This window comes from Delphinapterus leucas, chromosome 6, assembly GCF_059928025.1.
Source record: "Delphinapterus leucas isolate spDelLeu-1000000601 "Yukka" chromosome 6, BTC_Dleu_Yukka2, whole genome shotgun sequence".
NCBI classification, from domain to species: Eukaryota; Metazoa; Chordata; class Mammalia; order Artiodactyla; family Monodontidae; genus Delphinapterus; species Delphinapterus leucas.
In genome coordinates this window covers 111,911,229-111,927,808 of record NC_143134.1, presented here as the reverse complement: position 1 = coordinate 111,927,808, position 16,580 = coordinate 111,911,229, and the positions used below count along the sequence as shown (strand labels likewise).

General features: G+C 47.0%; 1 protein-coding gene across 6 annotated transcripts in view; it reads left to right on the top strand.

Moving 5' to 3' along the window:
- Nucleotides 1-16,580, top strand: part of GGTA1 (glycoprotein alpha-galactosyltransferase 1 (inactive)) — a 79,253-nt gene that overhangs the window by 36,914 nt on the left and 25,759 nt on the right. For 4 of the 6 annotated variants that reach the window (XR_016393633.1, XR_016393632.1, XM_022578843.3 and 1 more), the window contains 4 exons: nt 6,196-6,284; nt 12,871-12,906; nt 14,648-14,713; nt 15,596-15,697. Coding sequence is in view for 4 of the 6 variants with exons in the window: in XM_022578843.3 (XP_022434551.2) it covers nt 6,196-6,284; nt 12,871-12,906; nt 14,648-14,713; nt 15,596-15,697 (293 nt within the window). In the remaining 2 variants the exon portion in view is untranslated. The remainder of the gene's footprint in view (nt 1-6,195; nt 6,285-12,870; nt 12,907-14,647; nt 14,714-15,595; nt 15,698-16,580) is intronic. The other 2 variants (XM_022578845.2, XM_089913691.1) reach the window with 1 other exon arrangement.

Below are 16,580 nucleotides of genomic sequence, written 5' to 3'. Positions count from 1 at the left end.
TGTGGCTGAGTGAACTTGTCCTCATAAAATGAGACTTCCAGCCCTGTGGCTGATTTCTCATCCAGGTCCTAGGTCAATCAGGAAAGCCTGTCATGGAAAGTTAAGTCCACAGGACTTGTTTCAAGGCTGGGGAGACTGAGGCCAGAGGAACCCGTGACCCTGGTTCCCAAAGCCGCTCTGTGTGGGAGCTGGCGTGACGTTTGAGCCGCCGCTTCCTTCCCTGCCCATGGTGAGCCACGGGGGCAAAGGCCATGCGCAGCGGGACCCCGAGCTGGGGGCGGTGGGGAGCCGAGCTGACTGTCACAGCAGTCACAGCGTGGCGTGGAGGGCTCTCCCTTGACTCTTCTGTGTGGTGCTGCCCTGGAGGGCCAAGTCTCCGCTCAGAGGGAACCACAGCTCTGCCCTCAGAGCCACGCATTTCTGAATCTCTCCCCTGAGAAAGCATCATCCTTGTTTCCACTGCCATCGGTGGAGCATTTACTGACCACCGGTCACAATGTGCTGTGCAAACATGTCTCCTTTTGTCCCTTCAAGAACCCTAGAGGAGGATGTTTGAAGCTCCATTTTGTCTATGTAAATAGAGGCTCAGAGCCAGAGAACTTGCCCCGGGTTGTGCATACAGGGCTGCACGTGCTTAGCGGGGTTTTGTGCAGGGTGACTCATACCCAGTCAGCTCCTGAGCCCTCTCCCCACCCCCTCAGCTGCTTTGTTTCGTTTGCAGCACTTGTGGGTTCCAGGGGCAGGGGGAAGAATCCCGGGGAGAGAGGAAGATTCTTCAGCCTGCAGGAAGGTTTGGTTTCCTCTGCCGCTGCTGTTCCCATTCTCTCCCAAGATAATGGCTTTTCCAGGGCTTCTGAGTGCTGTGATTCAGCTGAGATGCTCACCTTTTCCCGACATGGGATGGAGAAAACAAGGGCCACGAGAATTCCTTTCAGAGAGGAATTCTATCTGGAAGGAATACCTTGACTTAGATCAGTTGGGGTGAAACTAGGAGATTCTCTGAAGTCGTGGGTGTGTGTATCATTCTGTGTGGAAGAATTAATTTATGGGCCACATGGAAACGTCTGACACTCCAGGCAAACAGGAGTGGGAGAGGAGGCGGGGGGAGGGGGCGAGGACGGCGGAGGAACGACGGGCTTACAGTGTGGCCCTGCCTTGCGAAATGCACCCAGGCTTTTAGCACAGTGTGCACCTGTTCCAGGAGTGGGGACGGTTTCCTGTGGAAACCGTTGCAGGGACTGAGTTCTGGGAGTGGCCCAGGAGCAGCCCGTGCCGGTGGTGGGATGGATTCAGAGGGAAATCGCAAGCACCATGACAAGAGGGCCTGGGAGATGCTGGGAGGGCTCAGGTGGAACTGCGCCTGGCTGGGCTCACATGATCCTCTGAGGGGTGGGGTCCAGGTGACTCAGCTAGTTATACTCTCCCATATAAGGCAGGGTGCTAGTACTCTGTAGGTCCTAATTCTGTGCTCAACCCCTTAAATGGGACATTTGGAAGCAACCCCAACTTTCCTACTTGGTGGGTAAGAGAGTCAACCACGAATCTTCAGAATGACACAGTTTTGAAAATTCTGAGAGACAAACACATCAGCGAAGGGCTTTTAGGCCGCATTGGCTGCCAAATGCCTCATTTTATCCAGAGAGAAAAATTAAAATGTTTTAAAAGACCCGCTGGCCACCCTGCCAACCCTTCTGTCCCCAGACACTGGGGTTCCAGATTCCAGTAAGCGTGTATACACCCATTTCCAGTGCTTTGCTAAAGGATGTGAGATCGGCTCATTTGCACAGCTTTCAACTGTAAGTTTCCAACAAGAGTGATGCCTGGCCACAGCAAAAAGTAAGCAGATTCAAGTCATTTATAGAGTCCGGAAAGAAATGGGCTTCAAGAGTTGCCTCTGAGGCTAATTTCTGAAATTAAAAAATCAAACAGCTGCATTTGGAGAGGGGATTAGAGGGTGTGTCTGATTTTATATCAGGCTCTCCCTGATGTAAGCGTCAGTGTTCTCTACCATGAGAGCTTGTGCGTTTCTCTATTTAATGTTTCTTACACCGGGAGAAAATTTGCGTTTGATCCTCAGCAGGTGGGGTTGATAAAGCTTCGGATGGCCTGGGCTTGATCAAAGAAAATCAGAGTTGCCTGGCATCGCCAAGGGGCTCTTAATCAGGCTGCAGTACAGAGCAGCTGGATAAACCTTTAGAGTCCCGAATTTGCATCAGTTTGCACTTTATTGTTTAACATGTTCTTATTCCAAAACCCTTATTCTTTTCTCTCAAATATGCTTTGAGCTCTTGCTAACTACCGGGCACTGTGCTGTCTTCATTGGATCCTCCCAACAGCCTGTTTTATGGATACCACTAGAAGAACTAGCTTTTTTTTTTTTTTGTGGTACGCGGGCCTCTCACTGTTGTGGCCTCTTCCGTTGCGGAGAACAGGCTCCGGACACGCAGGCTCAGCGGCCATGGCTCACGGGCCCAGCCGCTCCACGGCATGTGGGATCCTCCCGGACCGGGGCACGAACCCGTGTCCCCTGCATCGGGAGGCGGACTCTCAACCACTGCGCCACCAGGGAAGCCCGAACTAGCATTTTTTGAGCATTTATGTGGTGCCAGGCACAATGCTAAATATTTTATGGATGCCAACTCTTACAGTCATCACCATTTTTAACCCCATTTTAGAGACGAGGAAACCCACCTAAACGTGATCCATTACAGGTCCACCATCCCTTTTCTGAATCCCTAGGGCCAGATATGTCGGAACTCAGAATTTTTTAGATGCCGAGTGTTTATCATATTATGTAACGCACCCAGTGCAGCAGCAGCAAGCACGTAACAAAATACATCAATATTTATGCAAAGAAACATTTAAACAGTCTCACTAAGTGGGATAAAGTTTATAAATAGCCTCATGTCAGTTGGGGCCTGGATGCCAATTGAATTATAAACAGGCTTTTGGTTTTCAGAGCTTGGAGTTGGGTGAGGGTCTGAAAAGATGCTTACATGTTCGGAGTTACCCATTTTCATGTGTCTCAAATCCCCGCCTCATTCCCAAGCTCCTGTGTTCTATCACCATCCACACTTCTCTGGGGGTGAAGACAGTGGCAGAGAGAGATGGCCACAGTCTCAATCCAGATCTGTTTGCTTCCACACCAGGCCTTTCCTTGCACTCAGTGCTAATGCTGTTGACATAGAAATCAAGTGGCTTCTTCCAGCAGCGGGGCCGAGTTGCATGCAGCCCTCTGCATTTTGTAACTTTGCTGTGGGCCCCAGGCTGTCTGTGCCAGCTCACGAGGTATTCACAGGGAAGAAGCTTGAGACCGAGGTTTCCCTGTGGCCCAGAAGGCTCATCTTCTCACGGTCTCTGGAACACCACCGATCACAGTTGTATCTGAAAGCTGGAGGTTGAGTTATGACCTTGAGTTCAGCCCTGGCTTTTCCATTTCCAAACAGAACGCACCTTCTAAGCAAGAAGGAATAGAGGGCTTCCCTGGTGGCACAGTGGTTGAGAGTCCGCCTGCCGATGCAGGGGACGTGGGTTCGTGCCCCGGTCCTGGACGATCCCACATGCCGCAGAGCGGCTGGGCCTGTGAGCCATGGCCACTGAGCTTGTGCGTCTGGAGCCTGTGCTCCGCAGTGGGAGGGGCCATGGTGAGAGGCCCGCGTACCGCCAAAAAAAAAAAAAGGAATAGAGTGTCATGGCTGATCCCATACCTTTTCTTCTTTAACTGGATTTAATAATAAAGGTGATGGAGCATGTGAGATCCAAGCCGGGAATCATCTCAGAACGCTCTTTGAAAAGAATTGGAGAATAACCTGTCCCCTGAAAGGACACATCTCAGTGCCATTCTCATTTTATCTCATGCGCTCACCAGACATTTATTGACAGCCCCGTCTGCTGTCTGTGGGGCACTGGGGATTCAGGGTTGAATAAGAAGACATCCTCCCTGGGACTTGCCTGGTAGTCCAGTGTTTAAGATTCCATGCTTCCAGTGCAGGGGACATGGGTTCCATCCCCGGTCAGGGAACTAAGATCCCACATGCCACGTGGTGTGGCCAAAAAAAAAAGAAGAAGAAGAAGAAGACATCCTTTCGGCCCTCAGGAAGCTCAAACGAATGATTAGGAGAGACAGAGCCAAAATGTGGACGTTACCACATGAGCCGCCTCCCAAGGTGATGTGCACAGCAACGTAAATAAAGTGATGAGGGAGCTGGAGGAGAGAAAGGGGGCTTCGCTGGTGGTCAGGGGTGGAGGTGGGAAGTGGCTTCACCAAGGCGATGACATTGGCTCCCACTCTTGTGTTTTCTCCACCTCTGGTCCTCTCCTTCTCGCCCCCTCCTCTATCCTACCTCTAAGTGTCGGCATCTTCAAGCTTCAGCCCAGGGCCCTCCTTCCTTTTTTTCTCTCTACATTCTCTCCTTGGTAATCGAATTCATTCCCTTCACGTTAAATACTGTCCTGGGTCCGTGGACAGCTCCTCCAACTGCACAGCCCGCCCACATCTCTCCCATGAACTTCAGGCTCGGAAGTCCACTTGCCTACTCGTCTCCATTCAGGTGTTCACACACTCCTTGAAATATACACATCCAAAAGGCAATTCATGGTCATTATCCTTCAAGCCTGCTCCTCCTCCAACCCATTTGAGGAATGGGTTGTAGGAATGCTACAGCCCACCTGCTTAAGCAGAAACCTTGTTTCTTCCCTCATCCCTGATGACTAAATTACCAGCCAAATCCTATCAGTTCTGTCTCCAAAGTATATTTTGAATGAAGCCACCCTTTGAGGCAGGCCGCCTCCTCTTTGTGACCATTAAAATAGTCTGCCCTTGTCCTTTTATCCGTTCTGCATACCCAGCGCCCAGATGGGTCTCTCTGAACGAAGTTGGATGAAGTGATTCTTCAGCTTCAGATGTTTTGGTGGGTCCCCACCCACTTTCCATGCCTTTCCAGGCTCTGACTGCCCCTGCCCACCCTCTGACTGCCTCCTACCACCACCCCGCCCTCGTTCCAGCCGCTCAGGTGGGACAACTTCGCTATTTTCTTCTTGTCCAGGTTTTTTGCTTTTGTTTTATTCCAAACACAAGAAGCTTTTTCTCGGTCAGCCTGGTATAGATGCTGTTGCCGAAATATTCTCACCCTTTCTCATGGCACTTTTCATCCTTTTCCATCCTATCTTCATCCCGTGGGAAGCTTTAAAATCACCTCCCCAGTGAGGGCTTCCCCGACTACCCAAATTGAGGTACTTCCCAAACCATTATTCCATACCCATCACCCCTTCCCCCTTCAATCACAATTTCATGCGGCAATCAAGAAATAGTTATATACCTACTGTGTGTCGATTGTGTGAGTGTGGAGAAGAAAAGCTGGCTGGGAAGTAGTTGAGTCTAGATTGTAAAGGACCAGGGAGTTTTCCCCTCTGAGGACGGGCATATAGGCAGTATATCAAGGGCAGCAGAGCTCAGGAATGGATGGTTCCCCAAAATCACATGCCAAGAGGTGGGGCGATCTGAGTCAGAGGCAGCTGGTGTCCATGGGAAACATTAGCTAGACCCTCACTCTAGAAAAATGGTACAGATGAACTTATTTGCAAAGCAGAAATAGAGTCACAGATGTAGGGAATAAATTTATGGTTACCAAGGGGGGAAGGGGGGATGGGATGAAGTGGGAGATTGGGATTGACATATATACACTACTATGTATAAAATAGATAACTAATGAGAACCTACTATATAGCACAGGGAACTCTACTCAATGCTCTGTGGTGACCTAAATGGGAAGGAAATCCAAAAAAGAGAGGATATATGTACACATATAACTGATTCCCTTTGCTGTACAGCAGAAACTAACACATCATTGTAAAGCAACTATACTCCAATAAAAATAAGTAAGTAAATAAATAAACAAACAACCCCCCACTCTCCCATGTCCATGGTGAACCTTGTGATCAATCAGGGTACTTTCCCTCTGAGCCTCAAAGTGGCCTTAGCGTCCTTCCCAACCCAAGCAGCCCCGTCAATTCATTGAACTGGCTAATTTGCCATCACGGGCCTATGCAGTTTAAGGCAGAACATGCTCCTTAGCTCTCGTTAAATATTCATCAACTTTTCCTTTTAGAAAGGATATGGGTAGAAGCATTTCTTAAAAACCATATCCCATTCTCAACATTTAATCTATTTTTCCCCCTCTTCTTTTCTTTTCCCAGGAGAAAATAATGAATGTCAAAGGAAAAGTGATTCTGTCAATGCTGGTTGTCTCAACTGTAATTGTTGTGTTTTGGGAATATATCAACAGGTAATTATGAAACATGATAAAGCGATGTTAATGAAAGTCTCCTCTAATCTCCAGGTATCAGCCAAGTCAGCAGGTTGAATTAAAATTAGGATTAACTGACACCATAAAGAAGGGATTTCATCCTTCCTGTATCCCTGAGCCCTAGACTGTCTTTAAAATCATTAGATCTTTTTTTTTCTTTTTTAAAAGATTTATTTATTTTATTTTTGGCTGCGTTGGGTCTTCGTTGCTGTGCACAGGCTTTCTCTAGTTGCGGCCAGCAGGGGCTACTCTTCGTTGTGGTGCGTGGGCTTCTCATTGCGGTGGCTTCCCTTGTTGAGGAGCATGGGCTCTAGGCGCGCGGGCTTCAGCAGTTGTGGCACGTGAGCTTAGTTGCTATGCAGTATGTGGGATCTTCCCCGACCAGGGCTTGAACCCATGTCCCCTGCATTGGCAGGCGGATTCCTAACCACTGCGCCACCAGGGAAGCCCAAAATCATTAGATCTTCATGCACCTTCTAAGTAATTAATTATCTTCCTTCTGCCATGTTCCTAATGTCTTGATTTTTATACCTTTGCGGTTCTGGGTAGGCTAGAGCCAGAAACAGTAAGGTCATATTAAGACCAAAATGTCATATTAAATTATTTATATGACCAGATATGGAAATTACCTTAAGAAATTTCAGACAGGAATTCCATGAGAAATCCACCCTGATTTTTGCAGTCCTAAAATACTTGCAAAGTTTAAAGGAACAATTCAAGGTTGTTGACTTTGGTGCAAAAATACACTCTGAATTGCTGGTGATTCATTTGTGCCTGGCAAAACTTTGGGGTATTTTGTCTTTCTTTTAACCCTGGAAAGCAAGATGAATTAAATATTTCTGAGTTTTCAAGTTCATCAGTGGATTCACCCCAAATATTTGAGCTGCTTCTGTGTTTTTGGAAACTACCAATGCCTCGGAGATTCCAGCTGCAGAGCCTCTGACAGAAAGGAGTCTCCGCAAGTGGCTACAAAAATGCATGATGATTTTGACTTAAGAGGCATTGGTACAGCTCAGCCTTTCTTTCAAAAAGGTCACCTTAGGGCTTCCCTGGTGGCACAGTGGTGGAGAATCTGCCTGCCAGTGCAGGGACACGGGTTCGGGCCCTGGTCTAGGAATATCCCACATGCCGCGGAACAACTAAGCGCGTGAGCCACAACTCCTGAGCCTGTGCGTCTGGAGCTTGTGCTCTGAGACAAGAGAGGCCGTGACAGTGAGAGGCCCATGCACCGCGATGAAGAGTGGCCCTCGCTCGCCACAACTAGAGAAAGCCCTCGCACAGAAACGAAGACCCAACACAGCCAAAAATAAAATAAATTAAAAAAAAAAAAAAAAAGGCCACCTTCCAATTCTGGGCCAGGAGAGCTGTCTCGTCACCATTGTTTTTTTTTGTTTTTTTGTTTTTTTGTTTTTTTGCGGTACGCAGGCCTCTCACTGTTGTGGCCTCTCCCGTTGCGGAGCACAGGCTCCGGACGCGCAGGCTCAGCGGCCATGGCCCAGGGGCCCAGCCGCTCCGCAGCATGTGGGATCTTCCCAGACCGGGGCATGAACCCGTGTTCCCTGCATCGGCAGGCGGACTCTCAACCACTGCGCCACCAGGGAAGCACCACTGATATTTTCATGGTGAAGTGTCTTAGAAGCCTCCCAAGTTCAAGATGATGGCCTGGATGAACATTAGAATGTCTCTTTCAATTATTAAATTCTAAGATTTGATGAGCCAGCAGGACAATCTTGGCCACTTATAAAGGAACTGCACTTTCAGGTACGTCAGTAGAAGGAGGATTCTCTAGACTCCAGAGCTGTTATTCCCTGGGGTGCTGCATAGATCTCACCACTTCTGGAGTGTTATCCTGTTTCATTCTGAACAACTCATTTTAAGAAAAACAAGACAAGCTAGAGAGTGACCCTGTTGAAGTGGTCTATAAACCAGGTCTTTTGAATTGAAACTGTGGGTACTTAGTCCAAAGAAAAGATGACTCAGTGTTGGATGCAGGGAGTTCCTGGGGCTTCCTTAGATACTTGAGGGCTGAGGAATTATCCTCGCTGAAGTCTGGAGCTAGGCTGCCTGGGGCTGGTCCTGTGCTACCACTTACCTCCTCTGTGACTTTGGGCAAGTTATTCAGCCACACTGTTCCTCAGTTTCCCTATCTTTAAAAATGGGAGAACAAACTTATGGTTACCGGCGGGGGGGGGGAAGCGGGGGGAGGGATAGTTAGGGAGTTTGGGATTGACGTGTACACACTGCTGTATTTAAAATGGATAACCAGGGCTTCCCTGGTGGCGCGGTGGTTGAGAGTCCGCCTGCCGATGCAGGGGAAACGGGTTCGTGCCCCGGTCTGGGAAGATCCCACATGCCGCGGAGCGGCTGGGCCCGTGAGCCATGGCCGCTGAGCCTGCGCGTCCAGAGCCTGTGCTCCGCAGCGGGAGGGGCCACAGCGGTGAGAGGCCCGCGTACCGCAAAAAAAAAAAAAAAAAAAAAAAGGATAACCAACAAGGACCTACTGTATAGCACAGGGAACTCCGCTCAATATTATGTAACAACCTAAATGGAAAACGAATTTGTAAAAGAATAGATACACGTATATGTATAACTGAATCACTGTGCTGTACACCTGAAACTAACACAACATTGTAAATCGTCTCTACCCCAATATAAAATAGTAGGTTAAAAAAATAAAGAAATGACTGATGAATGGGGGCTGTTCTCCCTGTCTTAGTGAGTGTATTTGTGGAACAGACCAGTTTGTATACCTGTAAAAGCTTTAGTAAACCTGGATTATTTTTTCTTTTAAATGGGCATAACAGTAGTACCTGCCTCATAGGGTTGGTGGATTCAATAAGTTACTGTGTATAAAGCACTTAGGGCAACACACTCAGTAAATGCTAGCTGCTCTCACCGTTATCCTCACCATCATTACCGCCACCCTCATCACCTGCTCAGAGGGCAGAATAGGACAGGGGACTTTAGCCAATAATAGAAGGAAGAGCTCTAGCAGTTGGAAGGTTCCAACAGAAGAGCAAGCGCCCTTCGGGTTCCTCCCCTGAATTGAGTTTCTTGTGTAGGTAACCTTCAAGCTCTGAACGCTTGCTTGGATAACCTTGGTGTTTTGAATTGCAGCCAGAGTCATACTTCCATATTTGGGGTACTTCACAAAATTAAATTATGGGAGCCAAAGGCCCAAATGTGCATCTTGGCACTAGCCTCCCATAAAGAGGGTTATTTCTCAGTGCTGGGCACACTCTTCTCTGCACAGTAACTGGAGCAGGTTCTGGCCGCTCTTCAGGGCCATAGTCTGGCACCCAGACTGCTTCAATGTGAGGAATCTATTTGAATGTCTGCAAGAGGTTTAAAAGGCAGCAGATTCTTTGCCACCCTGTGAATTGACCATGTGATGATCTGAGGTGAGCTGAGGGCACTAACCTTAGACAGGTGGGCAGCACTGTAGCTAAAAAGGGTTGTAAAATAACTCAGTCGAACACATCAACTGATTCGGAAAGAGAACTGTTGTCAGTAGAGCATCCTGAAAGAATGTTTGATTTGAGGCTGGATAAGAAAAAATTCGTAGAATCTTAGAGGTGGAGGAAACCTTAAAGGTTATAATAAAGTAGTGACAGTGAGGGTGATTTTGATGATGGCAGCTACTAGTTATTGAGCATTTGCCAGGAGCTGCAACATGCATTCCCTCCCGTTCTTAACATAGGCCTGCGAGTAAGTATTAGTCAGCATTTCCAGATGAGGAACACTGAGTCTCCACAATGTTAAAGGTGAATTTTCAAAGTCACATTTTCAGGAAGATTTAGGTCCGGGGCTGTCTGATTGCAGCCCATTCTCGACCCACGATTACAACCCTTCCTTTAGCTGAGAGTTCCCATTTTTCAAGTGACAAAATGGAGACCAAATAGGTGAAATGACTTAACAGTGAATTTATGTCCAAGTTCTAACTAGAACTCAGATCTGATTCATCGTCTGGGGCTCCTTCTTGAGCTGGTTGTTCATGCCGAGTGCTGTGAGGGATACAGTGTGAGCCAAGGAGAATTCCTATCCTCAAGGGGTTATGCTTTGGATGGAGCAAGCAGACGTACACACCAATAAACCAAAAATGCAGGACTTCCCTGGTGGTACAGTGGTTAAGAATCCACCTGCAAATGCAGGGGACATGGGTTCGATCCCTCGTCCGGGAAGATCCCACATGCCATGGAGCAACTAAGCCTGCGCACCACAACTACTGAGCCTGTGCTCCAGAGCCCGTGAGCCACAACTACTGAGCCCGCGTGCAACAACTACTGAAGCCCATGCGCCGAGAGCCCGTGCTCCACAGCAAGAGAAGCCACCGCGATGAGAAGCCCATGCAATGCGACGAAGAGTAGCCCCTTCTCGATGCAACTAGAGAAAGCCCGTGCGCAGCAACAAAGACCCAACACAACGATAAATAAATAAATAAATAAATTTTTAAAGTTAAATTTAGAAAATCAAACCAAAAACCTAGATAAAGTTAAATTAAAAAAAAAAAACCAACAATGCGAGTGGAGGAAGGACATCAGAGGGAGAGAAAAGGGGCCATGAGAGTTCAAGAAGGCAAAGATTATGTTTGGCTTAGAGAGGGATCTATTTTTTTTGCCTTCATTTACAAATATTTATTGAGCACTTACTGTGTGCCAGGCACTGTGCTAGGATCGTCCAAGGAAGGCACAGAAGAGGTGGCATTTGAGCTGTGCCTTGAAGGATGAATATGTGTCAAATGCCATACACTGCAGCGTGGGTGTTGCTGTGACCTGAGATGTCGAAGGCTTCTGGGAGAGGAGGGTGCAAAGGGCAAGATGGCAGATTAAAAAGTTGGGACAAGGTGGCGAATCTGAATCTGCAGATGGACGCCCTGAGTGCCTGGTGGGGGTCTGAGTGCTGAGTTGCAGCGGGCCCGCCCCCTCCTCTCCCCTCTCCCTTCCTCCTCTTGTAGGGCGTGGAGTCAGATTCCCCAGGTTCAAATACTGTTTCTTCTCCTAGCAGTACGACCTTGAACAAAACCACTTAATGTGTCGGTGCCCCTGAGGAAGAATAGAACCTCCTTCACTGATTGTTGTGAGGATTTAATGAGCTAATACATGTCAATCTCTTAGAACAGTCCCTGGCCAATTATTAGCTATTATGAATATTGTCGGATCAATAAACAGATTTAGAAACAAGGGACGTTAGAGCTTGGTCCACAAGTATTGAGCTCAGAGGGGAAACCACAGGTGGAAAGAGGGCATGCATTTTACTCCTACCAGGAGATGTGGACTCCCAGCAGGGGCAGAAGGCAAAGTCTGAAACAAATATTAGCCATTTATTTTTTTCAGAGATGAGGGCAGCTGGGGCCAGAAAGGCGCTGAGCCAGGGCAGGTACCTGAGCCCAGGTCCAGAACTGTTTCTACCAAGCTCTCTCCTTTATATTCACAGGGAGGAGAAGTGAGCAAGTAAGGTTTAGCCATTGGGCACAGCTTCCATGCACAAAACAATGGAGGAATCTAGTACTATAAGTCCTGTCCCTTTGCCCCCCAAATGTCTCGCAAGTCAGTGCACTCCTCTCCCTCCATCTCCCTGGCTCCCTTGACCTGGGCCTGGACCACTGCCAGCCTCATGACTAGTCACCCATATCTACTCTCACAAGGCCTACAGATAGGACCCTATTCGTCTCCTGCCTAAAACTCTTCAAGGGCAAAATCCCCAGCAGGCCCCAGCGAGGGGACCTCTGGCTACTTCTCTGTTTAGTTCCTTGCACATTTAAGTGCCTCCTTCCTTTCTCAGGGCCTTTGCATTTTTTTGTCTCTGTTAGGGACATTCTTCCCAGTTCCTCTTCCCCTGGACTCCTATTTATCCTTCAGAACTCAGCTAAAACATTATCCCCTCCTCTGGGAAGCCTTCCAGGTCTTCCTGTTAAGTGCTCCTGGTTACTTATGCTTTTTTTTTTTTCTGCTGTCCCCAGTAGCTTGTCTGCATCACAAGGACGCATAGGGACTGTGTCTGTCTCAGTCAATGCCATATCCCCAGCACTTGGCATGTAACACACTGTCAGCAAGTATTTGTTGAATGAAGGGAGGTGGTCCCCTAGAGGAGTCATACAGTCGCTGGTCCAGTCTTGTAGGTGCCTTCAGATGGTCTCACTGCCTTCGTTAGCTAAAGAAATGCCCTTTGAGGCTGCTCTGTAGAAGGCTCTGAGCTGGTGGTATGCTGGCTCTGCAGTCGTTGGTTTTAAGATAATCCTGGGTGATTCCTGAGCAGGTGGCAGGAGGGGACCTGTCTGTGGAGCCTCTCCCTCAGCAAGGCCACCCTGGACAATGGAGAGCTGCCATCTTTTTTTTTGTTTTTAACTGAGATTTGAGATTCTCCAGAGACCTTCTTCCCACCCCTTGTTCGGAGTAATCCAGAAGTGACTGAAGTCCCTTGATATCATTGGTTCTATCTCAAAGGAAGGTGGAAACCTGGGAGTAGACAAAACCCAAGCTCTCAACTCAGCCCAGGACTTCAATGATAATGGTTTTCTCCAAATTAAAAGTAACATGATATGTTTTTATTTCTCATTTGCTTTTAGCCCAGAAGCCTCTTTGTTCTGGATAAACCAGTCAAAGTAAGTGCTTTGAATTCTAGATATCTATGGGATGCCTCCCATGTCCACTCTGGCACCCCTACAGTCCATTCTTAACATGGCAGGTGGTGATGCAGCTCTGGTCACAGGTGGAGGGGAGGGGTCCCAGGGGTCTGGCCTGTACTCCTCCAGCCCCCTAGTCTTGCCTTTATAGAGCCGTGACTCTTGTTTTGTCCGTGCTTCTCATCAACTATCTGTCTCTTTAAGTAGTGTTGTCTGGAGAACATTCCTGCCTTACTCATAAAAATAATCAGGGTAGATATTGTCCATTATGCAGCCCACTACATGTTGTATAAAGACCCCTGCAAGAAATTTTGTTGAGACAAAGGATCAGGAAAAAAGTTTGGGTTTCCCAGTGAACTAGTGTGTGGAGGAGGAGGAGGAGGAGGAGGAGGAGGAGGAGGAGGATTGGCAGTTAGGACTCTGTAAGCCTTCATTTTTCTGTCTTTGTCTTGGTTGCCAAGAAGCTCAGAGCAAAGTGTTGTGCTTAACTTGTACTTTCCTCAGGCTTCATTTCTGATATAATTTCTCCCCTGGTGTTAAATCCTGGCTTTTGTGCTTACATGCTATGGGATCTTGGCAATTTGCTCAAACCCACTCAACCAATATCTCAGCCATAAAATAAAAATAAAGGTAAAACTTTTATTCTCACAGAGTGGCTGAGATGACCCAAGTCATGTGAAAACACCTACCTGAGTGACTAAAATGTTCCTCTATTTCCTTTTGTTTTTGTTTGGTTTGTTTAGTTTTGTCTTTATTCTTGTATTGTTTCCCTATTTATTGTAACCATACCTTCTTTTTTTTTTAATTTTGGAAAATTTATTCATTTTATGCAAGTGGGAAAAAGAAAAGTAACCATACCTTCTTAATCATAAACCATCTCAAGCACTTCTTGAAAGTAGATGGGCTTTAAAATAGGTTTCTTATTATTTATACCCATTCATGCCTCACCACCTTATTTGTCCAACCGAAGGGCATTGTATCCCCTGGCTTCCCCCTCTTTTCCCGCCTCCGGAAGGTGCCCACCTTGGAGAGACTCTCACAGTGAATGTGGACACTTCAGCATGTGCGTGGTGAAAGTGGTTCTGATTACAGATTGCTGAGCTTCTTTCTGGTTTAGAGACCCTCAGATTCCCTGAGTCTGTCACTGCTGACCTTTGTAGCAACTCAAATTCTCCTCGTTTAGCAAAAGAGATCATTGTTGGAAACGTGCACTGTTTTCTTGAAAGACGCCGACTTGCTACAGTCATTTTCAACTTAGAAAGCTCTTTTACATATGCTACTTTGTTTAGTCTTCAAAGCCACCTTCATGGTAGATTTATTATTGTTGTTGTTATTATTAGCATCTAACTTTTCAGAGGAGAAAATCAAGCTTCAGAGAGGGAAAATGTCCGATCACAGTCACACAACTAGTAAGTGGCAGATCCAGGACCCAGAGTTATGTATTAGTTACCTCCACATCTTGTCATTCTTCTCTCCTTCTCTCCCTGCTAGGGCTCCCTGGATGAGCTGAGCGCCAGGGGACGCCCAAGGGAGGGGAGATCCAGGGAGTGTCAGGTCCATCTCTCATTCAGCTAGAGTGGTGTCGCTTCGGCTCATTTTATGAATTAGTGATTTAAAAAAAATTTTTTTTAAGTGACCTGCCATGAAAAGAGTTTGGAAACCCCCCAGTTTGGGACTGCCTCTTTTTCTAAAAATGTTTGTCATCTTTTTCATTTCTTAGAAACCCAGAAGTTGGTGACAGCAGCATTCAGAAGGGCTGGTGGTTTCCAAGCTGGTTTAACAATGGGTAAGGCGGTCAGACGATGGTCTGTTTATCCACCCGACGCTATAGAGTCCAAATAAAATGGTTTCATATGGGGATATTTATATATGTAGAGCTGATTCACTTTGTCATACAGCAGAAACTAACACACCATTGTAAAGCATTTACACTCCAATAAAGATGTTAAAAAAAATTAAAGACTAAAAAAAAAAAAAAAAGTGGTTTCACAGCCATAAACTCAGTCACTTGTCTTTCTGGCCCATTGGAAGCACACAGGGACTCTATCTCATGGTTGGGACTGGGACATTAAGTTTGGTTTTCATGTTTTTGTTTTTTCCCATTTAACTTGAGGATGAGTGAAATTCAGGCTAAAGTTGGGATTGCAGGAAAGACTGTCATACGCTAAAACGTTTTCATGAGGACGGTTTTATGAAGTTTCCCTCCCCCTGAAATAACCTGATGGTTGTTGGGTCATTAAATTGCTAACTGTGCTGACCTGGGAGGATAATAAGAAAGGTGAGTACTGCACCTTTGCATCAAAAGTACGTCTTTATGAATAAACGTATAGTATCATGAACCTTTCTCCAGACATTCACTTAGTGCACATGTTCTCTGCCTTGGCACCCGTTTTTTTTTTTTTTTTGCGGTACACGGGCCTCTCACTGTTGTGGCCTCTCCCGTTGCGGAGCACAGGCTCCGGACGCGCAGGCTCAGCGGCCATGGCTCACGGGACCCGCCGCTCCGCGGCATGTGGGATCTTCCCGGACCGGGGCACGAACCCGTGTCCCCTGCATCGGCAGGCGGACTCTCAACCACTGCGCCACCAGGGAAGCCCTTGGCACCCGTTTTTGCGGGATCCTCACTCATCTCCCTGCCTTCCTCAGCTTGTTTTCCCTTTGTATGTAGGACCCACAGTTACCACGAAGAAGAAGAAGACATAGACAAAGCAAAGGAACAAAGAAAGGAGGACGAAGAAGAGCTTCAGCTCTTGGACTGGTTTAATCCACAGTAAGAAAAGCAGCATTGCCCCAAGTTCAGTAAATCCATAGCTCAGCAGTGGTGGGGGGCTGCATAGGCAACAGTGCCGTGGAGAGCGTTCCTGACTGAGGAGACAGAGTCTTAGCATCTATTAGACTTTGAAAACAGATTAGATGAGAAACTGAGAGGCTGCATATTTTGACTTAAATGCTTGAGCAACAACTACAGTGATTCTGACAGCAGTTAGCCAGCGGCAGCAAATGAATCACAAAATACTGGGGCTGGAAATGTTCTTATAGGCCACGGGGTGTTGTGGAAAGCCACAGAATCTAGAGTCAGAGCAAGAAAATTCTGTGATTCGGTTAACTCATCTGTAAAATGGCGGTGATGATCCAGAATCTCATAGGGCCATGTACGCATTCTTTAACATACAACAAATGTTTATCAAACGCCTATGATATGCTAGCTGGTGTTTTTCAAACTACCGGTCACTGCCCATTAATGTGTTCAGAAATTAGCTGAATGGGTTAAAAACAGCTTTTTAAAAAGTTGAAATCAAATAGAAAATCAGAAGGTATCACATGAAGTAAGGATAGGTGTTGTTTAGTGGAATTTTTGCTTCCGTATATATGTGTATGTGCATATGTGTTTGTGACAGAAGATGTATTTCTCACTATGAGTCATGGTCAAAAATTCTATACTAGACATTGTGTTAGGCACAGGAGACAGTAGAAATCAATCAGTATGGTTATATTCAAGAAGTTCACAGTCCTGTAGGGGCACTAGGTGTGCAACTAGTGTTCGCCATGATTAGTAAGGAGGTGTGACCAACCTGACTTAGAAGGATGCGGTTTGGGGGTTAGGAGGTAAGAGCTGTCCGGGATGACCCTGAGGCCTGAGAGACTGGTGGTTG